Consider the following 15708-nt stretch of genomic DNA (forward strand, 5'->3'; position numbering starts at 1 on the left):
ACCGCCTACAGAAGCTTCTACTGTCATCAGCACTGGTTAATAAGCCAAACTGTGTAGTATATTCCGTTGTAGAGTATGTGTTTATGCCTGTCATTGTGTGAACAGAAAATGGGCACGCATGTTCAGCAGTCATAGGCTTACACAGCCTTTTACTGCAGGCCTGAATATAAGAATATTCTAGAACTTTCTATTGCTGAGCAGCTTCTAATCCCTAACTTTTAACATACAGGGATAATCAACTGAAGTGTAGAACAGAGCTAGGTACAGTAGGAGTTGGCGGCGCCCCAGCTATAAATCTGTGTGCTCATTATACCTTTCCCTCCGAGTCCCACAGTGCAACATGGTTTTGCCAAGTTGCAAATTTGCTAAGGTTATGCTTGTTCCCAACCCTGCATGAGGCCCATAATGCACAACATAGCACAGATTACAGGCTACACCGGGAAGCACATAACTTGTTTACAGGAATACTAATTGCATTGGGGGTGGGGGAAGGGGGGCAAGCGCAATAAGCCCCTTACGGGGGCCACAGGTTCTATCCCCACTATATAGGTGTCATGGATGCCTACGATTGGGAAAAGTCCTTTGGTCGGCATGCTGTCGGGATTCTCAGGGGGCAGGATGTAGGGGTAGGTGTTGTGGTCGGCGGTAACATAACTACATCCCCATACTACACTGGAGCACTTTTGCACTGTTATTTTGAGCAGGGCTGCATTATGCATTAGATAGTCAAGGCAGGTGCTTGAGCCCAATGGGTTCCGGTGGGCCTGTCCGCTCCCCATTGCCTAGCAATTAAATGTACTTTTTAATTGTATTTTTAAATTGGACTGGGTGAGAGGAGGTCTGCAAATTCTAATTACATCCTGGGTCAGCTCCTTAAGGGTTAAATGACAGTGTGACGAGATTGCAGCAGGGGCTCTCATTCCTGCTACAGTGTTTCTATTGGCCCAGCCTCAATCACAACCTAAGCATCAGGGGTCAGAGGAGTGAGTCCTGATTGGAGAGAATAGTCTGTAGATGCAACCACGATGTTCTTAGAACTGCACAATCTGTTTTAGAACTGCACACTATTTTAGCCCCTGGACTTTATAGTTTAGAAGCTACGTAACTGACATCACCAGGCAAGCACAAGGTGTAGTGACTCCGGCGGGCTCTTTTATAGCAGAAATGCATTAATATGCAATTATAAACCAATGTAAATAACACCTAAAATAAAGGTATCCCTTAGAGGAATTCATGTATAGGCCAAGGCATAAGTGACACCCCAACAAGCAGCATATTAGATGTGATAAGTAAAAACTGCAATTAAGAAAGGAGGGGATCACAGTGCCGGTTATTGGGTATACAATCTTTGGTGCCTTAAGTCACACACCATACACTTCTATTACAGAGAAGATCTTGCGTACAGAACATCCTGTAACATAAAGCATGCCCCCTGCCATTGGCATTCCTACCATGATAAAGAAAACGTAATCTTATTATTGCGCCATGTTGCTTCTGCAACGACCTGCCAAATTGCGAAGGACTGAAAATTGGCATCTCCACCATCTCTACAATCGGTGTTTGCTCTCATATGGTATGTTTATAAAATGGAGTACATGACCAGTATCATTAGGCATTCTGCCAAATCTTTTGATAAAATTTGGGCCCTCGCAGAATGCCTCCTCCCTATTTCGAGGCTAACTAGGGTATAACCCCCCCCCCTCCCCATTTTGGATAAACTACCTATTTGAGACCCTAACCACTCGGACCCCCCTCCCCTCCTTCTTCTCTATCCCCCCCTTCCCCTTTTTTTCTCTTGTCTTTCTCTTTTTTTCTACTTTTCTATTATCCTTTTGGGTGGCTTGCCACGCTACAGACAGAAGACTTCGGGGTATATTCAATGAAGGTCGAAACAGCCGTTGTCTTGTCGAAAAGATGGCAGTTTTCGACTTTTTCAGGTCGGAAGGGGTTCCGACCTATTCAGTCCCCAGCATTTTTATTCGACAAGTCGGGGAATTCGACTTGTCAAATAGTACGTGAATTGGCAGTATAGCTGCCGATTCACGTGCTTCTGAGGGAAACAGGGCCAAATTCGACAGGTTTTGGCCCCGTGTCCGACCATCTCAGTCCATCTTTAAAAAAAAGTTGAACTGAGATGAGGGACATGAGAGGAGGAGAGCCGCAGGCAGACGGGGGACAGCAGCGCTACAGCACAGCACTGCAGGAGGATGTGTCATAGCCGCCGCTCACGACAGCGTCCACCCGGCTCCAGCAAGTGAGGTCTCGCTTGCTGGAGCTGGGTGGACGCTGCCGTGAGGTCTAGCGGCTATGACACATCCTTCTGCAGCATTGCTGTCCCCCGTCTGCCCGCGGCTCTCCCCCTTTCTCCTGTCCCTCATCTCAATTCTACTTTTTTAAAATCAAATTGAGATGGGCATTGAATAGCCCTTGTCGGATCCATTCTGACAAATGCATGTCGGAATGGATCCGACCCTAATTGAATATACCCCTTCTTCTTTACACAATATTTAAGAAATTATTCACTAATGAGTTCATTTTGTGTTTTACTTGTTATATATTTACTGTACGCATTTGTGCATGTTGGTCTTTCTAATGTTATTTGTTACATAGTGGGTACATATGAATGTGAATCGAAAACGTAATTTTTTTTTTTTTTTTCTACCAGGTCACATTTACCGGTGTCCTCCAACCAATGTGCATTTCCTTTTACAACATTAGTGGAAAGACAACACACAATAGAATCCTGGGTGATAAATATACATGTACAGGTACATAACAATACGCAGAACAGCAGAAATATAGGCACATGATGTAACGAGGGGGAGAAAAGGTGTTTGCACAGCTACCTTGTTTTTCCAATTTATGCCAGCAGCAGTAAACTGTGATATTCCTCTAAAAATGTTTAACAAGCAGTCTGTGACACGTGGATACTTTACTTATTTCTATCAAACACACCATTAGAGATAAAAAGATCTTTCTGAAAAGGTCGACAAACGTTGCAGAGTCAGAATGCTTCTCTTATAGCTCAGGAAGAGCCTCACAAACTAGCACAAGTGCTAATTATCAATAGAATGCAGCAGATATCAAAGTGACAAAATATCAAATACGTATACAGATCATCTTCAGTACACTGGAGAGAAAATTCTCCGTACACACTAACATTGGTTGTAGGAAATACAACAGGATACTAGCTTAGCTCACCTTCAGCTGGATAGTAGCTTGTGGCTGCATCTGTGGGAACAGTGGTGCCTCACACACAATACAGGACGGAGTATTCATAGGGACCATGGTCCTGCATTCCACACACAACCCCATCTGCAAGGACATAAGACAACAATGCCAAAATAGAAACATAGCATAATACGGGTGGTAGTCATGTGACCGCCGGTCGGCTGACCGACAGTCACATGACCTCCTCCGTGAGCCCGACGGCTCACTATCCCGATGGTCGGCATGCCGACCAACAGGGACTATTTCCACTCGTGGGTGTCCACGACACCCATAGAGTGGGAATAGAACCCGTGGCGACCGCAGGTCGCCACCGAGCCCGCAAGGGGCTTGCTGCACTCGCCCCTCCCCGCCGGGATCCCGGCGTCGGTATGCTGCCGGGATCCCGGCGTCGGTAAGGTGATCGGCGGTCAGGAGACCGCCGGTCACCCGTACTACACCCCATAATACCATGGTAAGTGCTCTTAATTCATTGTCTTCAGCCAAATACAGAGGATTTACTGAAAGCTACTGGAGTGATTTTAAGTTTATGCATTTCCCAGTTTCAGGTATATAAACATAGAATATGTTTCTGATTATATAAGTAACAATTTGTATATTTTAATACAAAAGCCACTGAAAGAAAATTTGTTGGCAACAGTAATTATGACTCAGTACAGACAGGAGAAATGTAAGAAAATCCTAGTAATAAGCTGGGCGTCTAGCAACAATCCTGAGTCAGGAATAGCACTGACAGTACCAGCAGCATATGCAGCCTCAGTCCATTTACTCCATATTTTTATTTTATTTGAAAACTTTGAGGCTAATTCAGACCTAATCGCTCAGCGGGCGATCAGGTCTGAACAGCGCAAGCGCCGCAGTGCGCATGTGCATGCCAGAGATGCGATCAGCATCTCAGCCCAGTGATCGCCTCTGCCTGATTGACAGGCAGAGGCGTTCGCTGGGCGGGAGGGGGCAGGCCAGCGGCGTTCGCCCGCTGTTTTGGTGGCGCGGTCCGGACAACGCAGGCATGCCTGGACCGTGCAGGGGCGGGCTGCGGCAGCTGCGTGATGTCACATGCAGCCACTGCGACCCGGGATACAGAGAAAAGTCGCCTACAAGCACAGCAATGCTGCACAGGTAGGGGCTTACTCGCCGGGTTCAATAGCATCGCCACCGTGTGATGCTATCGCACTCATGCAGCGGGGGGAGGGCTAGACATGCAGGGCAGATTAGCCCTGTGCTGGGTGTCCCGCCGCATGTCAGGGTAGCTGATTGTAATTATGCACGGCTACGATCAAGTCTCAATTAGCCCCCTTATTCCTAATAAAGCACACAAATCTCCCACGTACCACTGTGTCGTCAACTAGGGTCACCAAATCAAAGAAGTTAGGGTCACCAGATGCCATCCATGCTCTCACTAAGCATACCTTGTCCAGCATCAGTGTATTGATTATACAGTGCATCCGGAAAGTATTCACAGCGCTTCACTTTTGCCACAGTTTGCTATGTTACAGCCTTACTCCAAACTGGAATAAATATTTTTTTTCCCTCAAAACTCTATACACAATACCCCATAATGACAACGTGAAAAAAGTATTTTTTAGATTTTTGCAAATTTATTAAAAATAAAAAACTAAGAAATCACATGTACATAAGTATTCACAGCCTTTGCCATGAAGCTCAAAATTGAGCTCAGGTGCATCCTGTTTCCACTGATCATTCTTGAGATGTTCCTACAGCTTAATTGGAGTCCACAGGGTTTATTTACGAAAGTCCCGATTATGGGGGTAATTCCAAGTTGATCGCAGCAGGAATTCTGTTAGCAATTGGGCAAAACCATGTGCACTGCAGGGGAGGCAGATATAACATGTGCAGAGAGAGTTAGATTTGGGTGTGGTGTGTTCAATCTGAAATCTAATTTGCAGTGTAAAAATAAAGCAGCCATTATTTACCCTGCACAGAAATAAAATAACCCACCCAAATCTAACTCTCTCTGCAAATGTTATATCTGCCCCCCCTGCAGTGCACATGGTTTTGCCCAACTGCTAAAAAAAATTCCTGCTGCAATCAACTTGGAATTACCCCCTTAGTCCGAGGTTTTTTGTTTTTTTTCTAAGTGGCAACATAGGAATTTGCTAAAGCACAAATCTCTGCAGTGTTGGGGCTATTCGTAATGGTTTTCACGGCAGAGGGCAGAAATACGAATGAATAGATCATCGGTCAAACGCGGCTGTTTATTCATACAACACGGAAATTTACTATTCATTCGTATTTTGATGTTTGTCCGTGAATGTTCAATTGCCGACTAGTTTTTTTTTTTACTCGTAAAAAAAAAGCAGCAAAAAAATAGACCTGCTTTTTCCTGGCGTGTTTGGATAGTCCTGCACGGATCAGTGAGATCCATGCATGCTTATCTCTGGGAAAGGGTCTGTTTACGTGAATTTTTTTTTTACAAAATAGCGTGGGGTCCCCCCTCCTAAGCATAACCAGCCTCAGGCTCTTTGAGCCGGCCCTGGTTGTAAAAATACAGGGGGGAAAATGTGTAGGGTCCCCCCATATTTATACAACCAGCACCGGGCTCTGCGTCCGGCCCTGGTTTAAAAAAGATGGGGTACAAAAGATGTAGGGGTCCCCCATATGTTTTAAACCAGCACTGGGCCCCACTAGCCAGAGAGATAATGCCACAGCCGGGGGACACTTTTATATAGATCCCTGCAGACGTGGCATTACCCCCCCAACTAGTAACCCCTGGCCGGGGTTCCCTCAAGGCCTATATAAGGTCCCACACTTGACAGTGCATGTCTGAGCAAAAACCAAGCATGAAGTCAAAGGAATTGTCTGTAGACCTCTGAGACAGGATTGTCTCGAGTCACAAATCTGGGGAACGGCACAGAAAAATATCTGCTGCTTTGAAGGTCCCAATGAGAACAGTGGCCTCTATCATCCGTAAATGGAAGAGGTTCAGAACCACCAGGACTCTTCCTATAGCTGGCCGGACATCTAAACTGATCGATTAGGGGAGAAGGGCCCTAGTCAGGGAGGTGACCAAGAACCCAATGGTCACTCTGTCAGAGCTACAGCATTCCTCTGTGTGGAGAGGAGAACCTTCCAGAAGGTCAAACATCTCTGCAGCAATCCATCAATCAGGCCTGTATGGTAGAGTGGCCAGACGGAAGCCACTCCTTAGTAAAAAGCACATGGCAGCCCGCCTGGAGTTTGCCAAAATGCACCGGTAGAACTCTCAGACCAAAATTCTCTGGTCTGATGAGACAAAGAGTGAACTCTTTGGCGTGAATGCCAGGCGTCATGTTTGGAGGAAACTAGGCACCGCTCATCAACAAGCCAATACCATCCCTACAGTGAAGCATGGTGATGGAAGCATCATGCTGTGGGGATGTTTTTCAGTGGCAGGAACTGGGAGACTAGTCAGGATAGAGGGAAAGATGAATCTAGCAATGTACAGAGACATCCTGGAGGTTCATCTTACAGCAGGACAACGACCCTAAGCACATAGCCAAGATATCAAAGGAGTGGCTTCAGGACAACTCTGTGAATGTCCTTGAGTGGCCCAGCCAGAGCCCAGACTTAAATCTGAGTAAACATCTCTGGAGAGATCTGAAAATGGCTGTGCACCAAAGCCTTCCATCCAACCTGATGGAGCTTGAGAGGTGTTTCAAAGAGGAATGGGCAAAACTGCCCAAAGATAGGTGTGCCAAGCTTGTGGCATCATATTCAAAAAGACTTGAGTCTGTAATTGCTGCCAAAGGTGCATCAACAAAGTATTGAGCAAAGGCTGTGAATACTTATGTACATGTGATTTCTTAGTTTTTATTTTTAATAATTTTGCCAAAATCTAAAAAAAACTTTTTTCACGTTGTCATTATGGAGTATTGTGTGTAGAATTTTGAGGGGAAAAAATTAATTTATTCTATTTTGGAATAAGGCGCTAACATAACAAAATGTGGAAAAAGTGAAGCACTGTGAATAATTTCCATATGCACTGTATATTGCGTAGTATGTCTATTGACTGAGTCTTTAACCACCAAGCCCAAAATACAGATTGTTGGGGCAAACAGTGGAACCAGTACACAGTGACATAAATACCTCTAACGACTTTCACCCAAACTTGCAGTACCATAGGCCATGGCCACAGGAGATGCCAGAAAGTTCCAAGCACATTACTGCATTTGTGTTTGTCTTAATTATAGCTTTCTCTGAATTTGTATAATCTAACAGGGGTTAGATGCCCCCCATGCAGTGTATAACTCTTAATTTGTTAGAAGTTACTCCCCCATCACTTGACCTATTTAAAGAAAAAATAGGATTTTGATAACCTACCGGTAAATCCTTTTCTCCTAGTCCGTAGAGGATGCTGGGGACGACATCAAGACCATGGGTATAGACGGGATCCGAAGGAGACATGGGCACTCTAAAGACTTTTCACTGGGTGTGAACTGGCTCCTCCCTCTGTGCCCCTCCTCCAGACCTCAGTTATAGGAACTGTGCCCAGGGAGACTGACATTTCGAGGAAAGGAATTACTTAACTAGTGGTGAGATATCTACCAATTCACACCCTCAACCATGCCGCACACATGGCATTCAACATAACACAAGCATTAACTAATTGCAGCAACATGCTGAAACCAAGATAACAGAACTTGTGTAACTGTAATAACTAAACTGCAGGTAAAGTACAGCATCCTCTACGGACTAGGAGAAAAGGATTTACCGGTAGGTTATCAAAATCCTATTTTCTCATACGTCCTAGAGGATGCTGGGGACGACATCAAGACCATGTGGTCTATACCAATGCTCCAGTACGGGCGGGAGAGTGAGGATGACCCTGCAGCACCGATTGACCAAACTTTAGTTCCTCATCGGCCAAGGTGTCAAACTTGTAGAACTTAGCAAATGTGTTTGACCCTGACCAAGTAGCTGCTCGGCATTACAACTTGTAAGTTGTAATGCCGAGGCCCCCAGGGCAGCCGCCCAGGACGAGCCCACCTTCCTAGTGGAGTGGGCCTTTACCGACGTCGGTAACGGCAATCCAGCCGTAGTATGAGCTTGCTGAATCATATTTCTAATCCAGCATGCAATAGTCTGCTTGGAAGCAGGACAGCCAATCTTGTTGTGATCATACAGGACAAACAGAGCCTCTGTTTTCCGTATACGAGATGTTCTAGCAACATAGCTTTTCAAAGCTCTAACCACATCTAGAGACTTTGAATCAGTGAATGTGTCAGTAACTACTGGCACCACAATAGGTTGGTTTATATGAAAAGCAGAAACCACCTTTGGAAGAAAATGTTGGCGAGGTCGCAACTCTGCCCTATCTTCATGGAAAATCAGGTAAGGGCTCTTGTGAGACAAGGCCCCCAATTCCGACACCTGCCTTGCGGATGCCAATGCCAAAAGCATCACCACTTTCCAAGTGAGAAACTTCAACTCTATCTTTTGTAGAGGCTCAAACCAATCCGATTGAAGGAACTGCAATACCACGTTAAGGTCCCATGGTGCCACTGGAGGCATGGATAGAGGCTGGATGTACAGAACCCCTTTCACGATGGTCTGAACCTCTGGAAGAGAGGCCAATTGTTTTTGGAAGAACACTGACAAGGCTGAAATCTGGACCTTGATTGATCCCAATCGTAGGCCCGTCTCCACACCATCCTGCAAAAAATGGAGAAAACGTCCTAAGTGAAACTCTTCCGTAGGAGCTTTCTTGGATTCACACCAAGACACATATTTTCTCCAAATACGGTGGTAATGTTTTGACGTTACTCGCTTTCTGGCCTGAATAAGGGTGGGGATGACCTCCTTAGGAATACCCTTCCTGGCTAGGATACGGCGCTCAACAGCCATGCCCTCAAACGTAGCCACGGTAAGTCTTGGTACACACACGGCCCCTGCTGCAGCAGGTCCTCCCGAGGAGGAAGAGGCCAAGGATCTCCTATGAGTAACTGCTGAAGATCTGGGTACCAAGCCCTTCTTGGCCAGTCTGGGGCAATGAAGATTGCTCAAACCCTTGTCTTTCTTATGATCCTGAGTACTTTTGGGATCAGCAGAAGTGGAGGGAAAACATACACTGACAGAAACACCCACTGGGTCACCAGTGCATCCACTGCTACTGCTTGAGGGTTTCTCGACTTGGAACAGTATCTCTGAAGCTTCTTGTTGAGACGAGACGCCATCATGTCTATTTGAGGAACACCCCAAAGACTTGTCACCTCTGCGAAGACATCTTGGTGGAGGCCCCACTCCCTGGATGGAGATCGTGTCTGCTGAGGAAGTCTGCTTTCCAGTTGTCTACTCCCGGAATGAATATTGCCGACAGAGCTTGTAGATGTTTTTCTGCCCAGCGGAGGATTTTTGTCGCCTCTGCCATTGCCGATCTGCTTTTTGTTCCGCCCTGCCTGTTTATGTATGCGACTGCTGTTACATTGTCCGCCTGGATCTGCACGGGACGGTCTTGAAGAAGATGTACCGCTTGTTGAAGGCTGTTGTAAATGGCTCTTAGCTTCAGAACGTTTATGTGAAGGCAGGCTTCCTGTTGTGACCAATATCCCTGGAAGTTTTCTCCCTGAGAGACTGCTCCCCAGCCTCGGAGATTTGCATCCGTGGTTACTAGGACCCAGTCCTGAATCCCGAACCTGCGTCCCTCTAGCAGGTGAGAGCTGTGCAACCACCACAGGAGCAAAATCCCGGTTTTTGACGACAGGATTATCTTTCTGTGCATGTGTAAGTGTGACCCCAACCACTTGTCCAACAGGTCCCACTGGAATACTCTGGCATGGAACCTGCCAATCTATATGGCCTCGTAGGCCGCCACCATCTTCCCCAACAACCGAATGCACTGATGGATCAACACACTTGATGGTTTCAATATCTGTTTTACCATTTTCTGGATTTCCAGAGCCTTTTCCAGCGGAAGAAATACTCTCTGAACTTCTAGCAGGTGAGAGCTGTGCAACCACCACAGGAGCGGAATCCTGGTTTTTGACGACAGGATTATCTTTCTGTGCATGTGTAGGTGTGACCCTGACCACTTGTCCAACAGGTCCCACTGGAATACTCTGGCATGGAACCTGCCAATCTGTATGACCTCGTAGGCCGCCACCATCTTCCCCAACAACCGAATGCACTGATGGATCGACACACTTGATGGTTTCAATATCTGTTTTACCATTTTCTGGATTTCCAGAGCCTTTTCCAGCGGAAGAAATACTCTCTGAACTTCTGTGTCCAGAATCATCCCGAGGAAAGACAACCTTGTCGTCGGTTCCAACTTGTTGGAGTATTGACAGGGAGAGGGATATGTTTTGTAATAACTGCTCCCTGGATCTCGCCTTTATCAGGAGGTCATCCAGATAAGGGATTATATTGACTCCTTTCTGACGAAAGGAGGACCATCATCTCCGCCATCACCTTGGTGAATACCCTCGGCGCCGTGGAGAGACCGAAAGGTAACGTCTGGAATTGGTAATGGCAATCCTGAATCACAAATCTCAGATAAGCCTGGTGAGGAGGATAAATGGGAACATGCAGGTAAGCATCCTTTATGTCCACCAACACTAAGTAGTCCCCCTCCTCCAGACTGGCAATCACCACCCGAAGTGATTCCATCTTGAACTTGAACCTTTTCAGGAAGAAATTCAGATCTTTTAGATTTAGGATCGGTCTGACCGAGCCGTCCGGCTTCGGAACAACAAAGAGGCTTCAATAAAAACCCCGCCCTTGTTGTGACAACGGTACCAGGACTATAACCTGGTCTTGACATAATTTTTGGATTGCCGTTGTTACTGCTTCTCTCTCTGGCGAAGAAGCTGGCAAGGTCGATTTGAAAAATCGGCATGGGGGAACGTCTTGAAACTCTAGTTTGTATCCCTGGGATACTATTTGCAACACCCAGGGATCCAGGCCAGACAGAATCCAATCCTGGCTGAAGAGTTTGAGACGTGCACCCACCCGAGCGGCCTCCCGCAAGGGAGTTCCAGCGTCATGCTGGGGACTTGGCAGAATTAGGGGTAGACTTCTGCTCTTGGGAACCTGGAGCCGGTGTGGGCTTCTTTTCCCTTCCCCTTCCCCTACCTGCAAAGAAGGGGGAACCTCTCGCCTTTTTGTATTTATTGGGCCGAAAGGACTGCATTTGCGGGTGATAGGTCTTTTTTGCCGATGCAGGTGCAGAGGGCAAAAATGTTGACTTACCTGCGGTAGCCGCCGAGACTAATGCATCCAGGCCATCGCCAAATAAGGCCTCACCTTTATATGGGAGAGCCTCCATGTTTCTTTTGGAATCTGCATCAGCGTTCCACTGGCGAATCCATAACGCCCGCCTAGCCGATACTGCCATGGTAGCAGCTTGTGAACTCAAGAGTCCTTCTTTGCTTCCAGTATGTAGGCGGCAGCGTCCTTGATATTCCCTAACTTAAGGAGTATCTCATCTTTATCAATTGTGTCAATTTCTGATGACACACTTTCTGACCATTTTTCAATAGTGCGACTCACCCATGCGCAGGCAATAGTGGGCCTGAGTAGTGTACCATTGGTAACATAATTGGATTTCAATGTCGTTTCCATTTTGCGGTCTGCCGGCTCTTTAAGAGAAGGCGTGCCAGGAGCAGGGAGAATTACCTTCTTTGTCAACCTGGAAAGTGCACTGTCTAACACAGGGGGTGACTCCCATTTTTTCCTGTCTTCAACCTGGAAAGGATACGCTATGTGAATCCTTTTGGGAATACAATTTTTTTTATCAGGATTCACCAACATCCCTTCAAACAGAGCATTTAGTTCGTGTGAAGGAGGGAACATGACTTTGGATTTCTTTTCCTTACATAAATAAGCTTTCTCCTGAGGTACAGGAGTGCTTTCTGTAACCTCCAACATGTCCCTTATAGCCACAATCATATATTGTATACTTTTTGCCAATTTATGATCTATCTCTCTGGATTCACTATTGTCGACACAAGATTCAGAATCCGTGTCGGTATCAGTGTTTACAACATTTGCAAATGGTCTCTTATGTGACCCAGAGGGGCCGCCCGCATAAGGAATAACAGCATTCTGAAAAATCACATCTTCCACAGATTTTTTCCAGCATACAGCCTTAGATTCAGACTTATCTAATCTACGGTTAATCAGATGCATACTGTCACGTAGCTCTTTCACCCATGCAGGCTCTTGGTGTGCCGGTAGCGCCACCACAATACAACTCTGTGTCCCTAAAATGGCTTCCTCCAGGGAGGAACTCCCTGCCTCAGACATGCCTCCCACGTGTACACCAAACTCACAGACACACTGGGACTTATTTTGGGGACAGACCCACAGTAAAATCTGTCAGAGGGACACAGGATAGGAGCAGCCAGTTCACAAACCCAGCGCCAGTATTGCCTGTGAACACAGTATGTCCACAGCCCAAAAGCGCTTTTAAATAGTAATATACACTATCAAATTCACCACAATCGCTTTGTGCCCCCCCTTTATAGCACCCTGTACTTGTCAGAAGTGGAGGAGAGGACCAGCGTGTTCTCTGCAGCTCTGAGGAGAGAGAGAAAATGGTGTGGAGTAGTGTGCTGGCTGCCTGAGGAAGAAGCTCCGCCCCTCAGTATCCGTGACAATATTTATACTGGCGGGGGTAGGGCTGTGCCAGCGGCATCTTATGCCCCTTTTAGCCAGTTTGAGGTATTTTTCTTGGTTTTGTAGCCCCTGTGCAGGGGTTTCATGCAACACAGGAGTTCCATCTCTGAACTGGGGCAGCAGACCCTACCAGAGTAGTAGATATTGAAAGAACATTTTATTTGGACTCTCCTGCTCTGTTTTAAGTTGTTCAAAGGACTTTAAAATTCCATGAGAGTATAGATGACCAAGTGTAACCGCTCCCCTCTAGCTCCAGGTGGCTAGACCAATTAAAGTCCCGAGTTTTTTAGACTTGGTTGCTCCCCAAAGAGAAGTGTCATGGTCTAATGCAGTGTAACCTCATAAGTGTAACCTCATTTTTGAATCGTATTCCAAATTTTGCATTGCCTAATGAATTAGAGCAGGGGTGGGCAATTATTTCAGCTAGGGGGCCGCTTAACACTTCCAGTGAATATTCGAGGGCCACACACAAGGGCGGGGACTAATATGAATGACAAATATTTGTAGGAGTAAGTCCTGGGCTGCGCAGAGACTGCACAAAGTAGATATTTGCAGCTCTGCGTACACATACGATCGTACACTTGCACGGGTGAATTTACACTCCTCCTGGGGGCGGCGACTACCCGAACACAGGACAGCAAAATTTGCAGCACAGTGATCAGGTCTGAATCAGCCCCTTAGTCAGCAGTTGCTGCAAAATGAGACCCGTTATAGGGCCCAATTCAGACCCAGTCACTGCTGTGTATTTTCGCACAGCGGATGATCGGGTCTGAACTGCGCATGCATTGCAGTGCGCAGGCACATCGGTCCGCCGCGTTGGGGAGCGTCAGGCAGTGATGGGATGGTGCGAACAAAGCGATCGCACAGGTGATCGCAAGGTGATTGACAGGAAGAGGCCGTTTGTGGGTGACAACTGACCGGTTTAGAGGAGTGCACGGAAAAATGCAGGAGGGACCAGGCGTTTGGAGGGAGGGTTTCTGACGTCAGCTCCGGCCCCGATCATCGCACTGGAAGAGTAAGTCCTGGGCTGCGCAGAGACTGCACAAACTTCTGTTTCTGCAGCTCTCCTGCACATGCGATCGCTCCCCTGCACAGCGATTACCCCCTCCCCCTGTAGGCGGCGACTACCTCATCGTAGCAGTGCAAAAATCACACCCTAGCGATCTGGTCTGAATTAGGCCCATAGTTATATATATATATATATATATATATATAAAACTATAAAAACATAGTATTATATATATATATATATATATATATATATATATATATATATAAACTATAAAAACACACACACCACAATATACATTACACAGCATACGTAGTTTTTTACAGGCAAAATACAAATGTCTAAAAAACACATCCAGTAATAAAAAAAATATAAATAAAAAACTGCTGAAAACAAACAAACAAACAAACAAACAAACAAACAGCATCCTGTGTAATGCTGTTATCAATCATATTCACAGCTGGTTACTAGCTCCCCCCACGGGTGGTCTTCAGTATGCTGGCGGTCGGGCTCCCGGCGACCAGCATACCGGCGCCGGGAGCCCGACAGCCGGCATACCGACACTTATTCTCCCTCTTGGGGGTCCACGACCCCCCTGGAGGGAGAATAAAATATAGTGTGGCGCGCGTAGCGCGCCACCGTGCCCGTAGCGTGGCGAGCGCAGCGAGCCCACAAGGGGCTCATTTGCGCTCGCCACACTGTCGGTAAGCCGGCGGCCGGCCTCCCGGCGCCGGTATGCTGGTCGCCAGGAGGCCGGCCGCCGGCAGATCATAGTGAACCCCCCCCCACCCGCTTCCCTGAACCCACATAGCAGTCTCTACCCCCCTTCCCCCACCGCTGAACCCATATAGCAGTCACTACCCCCCTTCACCCCCTCCCCTGAACCTATACAGCAGTCTCTACCCCCCCTTCCCCTGAACCTATACAGCAGTCTCTACCCCCCTCCTCTCCTGTGCACTGCAGGTACGGCAGATGTAACATGTGCAGAGAGAGTTAGATTTGGGTGAGGTGTGTTCAAACTGAAATCTAAATTGCAGTGTAAAAATAAAGCAGCCAGTATTTACCTTGCACAGAAACAATATATAATCCACCCAAATCTAACTCTGCACATGTTATATCTCCCCCACCTGCAGTGCACATTGTTTTGCCTATTAGAGGAAAATGTTGTTTTGCAATCAACCTTGCATTAGGCCCTAAGGCCAGAATTACCTACTCTGGTTCAACCTTAAATGTGTCAATTGTGATGTATAATAGGTTTGTATTCTTTTTAAAGGATATTTGCCTTCTACACCAGTGATTCCCAACATTTGGTCCTCTAGGCACACACCAGACTGCAATGTCGGCAGACCTGCCGTCTCGCCAACAGAACAGCCGACTCAGTAAGCATATACACTTACCGATCAGCCGCTCGATGTGTCAGTCTTGTCATACAGGTGGGCAGGCATTTTAACTTGAACACCCAGCTGTGACGACAGCCACTGCAGCAAGTGTGCGTTCGGTCTAGAGACCACCTGTACACACTGCCAGATGCGCCAATATAATCAAGGATGTATCGCCCATTGGCTGTGCTGCCAGGGCTGGCTCAAGCTTTTTTTTTTTGGCAAGCAAATTTAGATTTTGGCGCCCTTTGATGGGATCAAATTGTTAAAGTGACAGCTCGTGCTGAAGGCACGTGTTGCAAAAAAGGGTGTGGCCTCACAAAGAATGGGTGTGGCCACACAACGGTACCCCAGAGGATACAGGGAGACAGTGGCTGACTGGGGAGGCAGGGAGATAGTAGGTGACTGAGAGGTGGTGTCAGGGATCTCTGTCCCAATGCGTCTAGATAAATAAAGCCTGGCAGTGGAGGAGTTAAT

At 46.9% G+C, this 15708-nt stretch overlaps 1 protein-coding gene across 1 annotated transcript in view; it reads right to left on the minus strand.

Moving 5' to 3' along the window:
• Nucleotides 1-15708, minus strand: part of DZANK1 (double zinc ribbon and ankyrin repeat domains 1) — a 172427-nt gene that overhangs the window by 82198 nt on the left and 74521 nt on the right. Inside the window, exon 9 of the mRNA XM_063918148.1 lies at nucleotides 3202-3315. Coding sequence (XP_063774218.1) covers nucleotides 3202-3315 — 114 coding nt within the window. The remainder of the gene's footprint in view (nucleotides 1-3201; nucleotides 3316-15708) is intronic.

Source organism: Pseudophryne corroboree, chromosome 4, assembly GCF_028390025.1.
Source record: "Pseudophryne corroboree isolate aPseCor3 chromosome 4, aPseCor3.hap2, whole genome shotgun sequence".
Lineage (NCBI taxonomy): Eukaryota > Metazoa > Chordata > Amphibia > Anura > Myobatrachidae > Pseudophryne > Pseudophryne corroboree.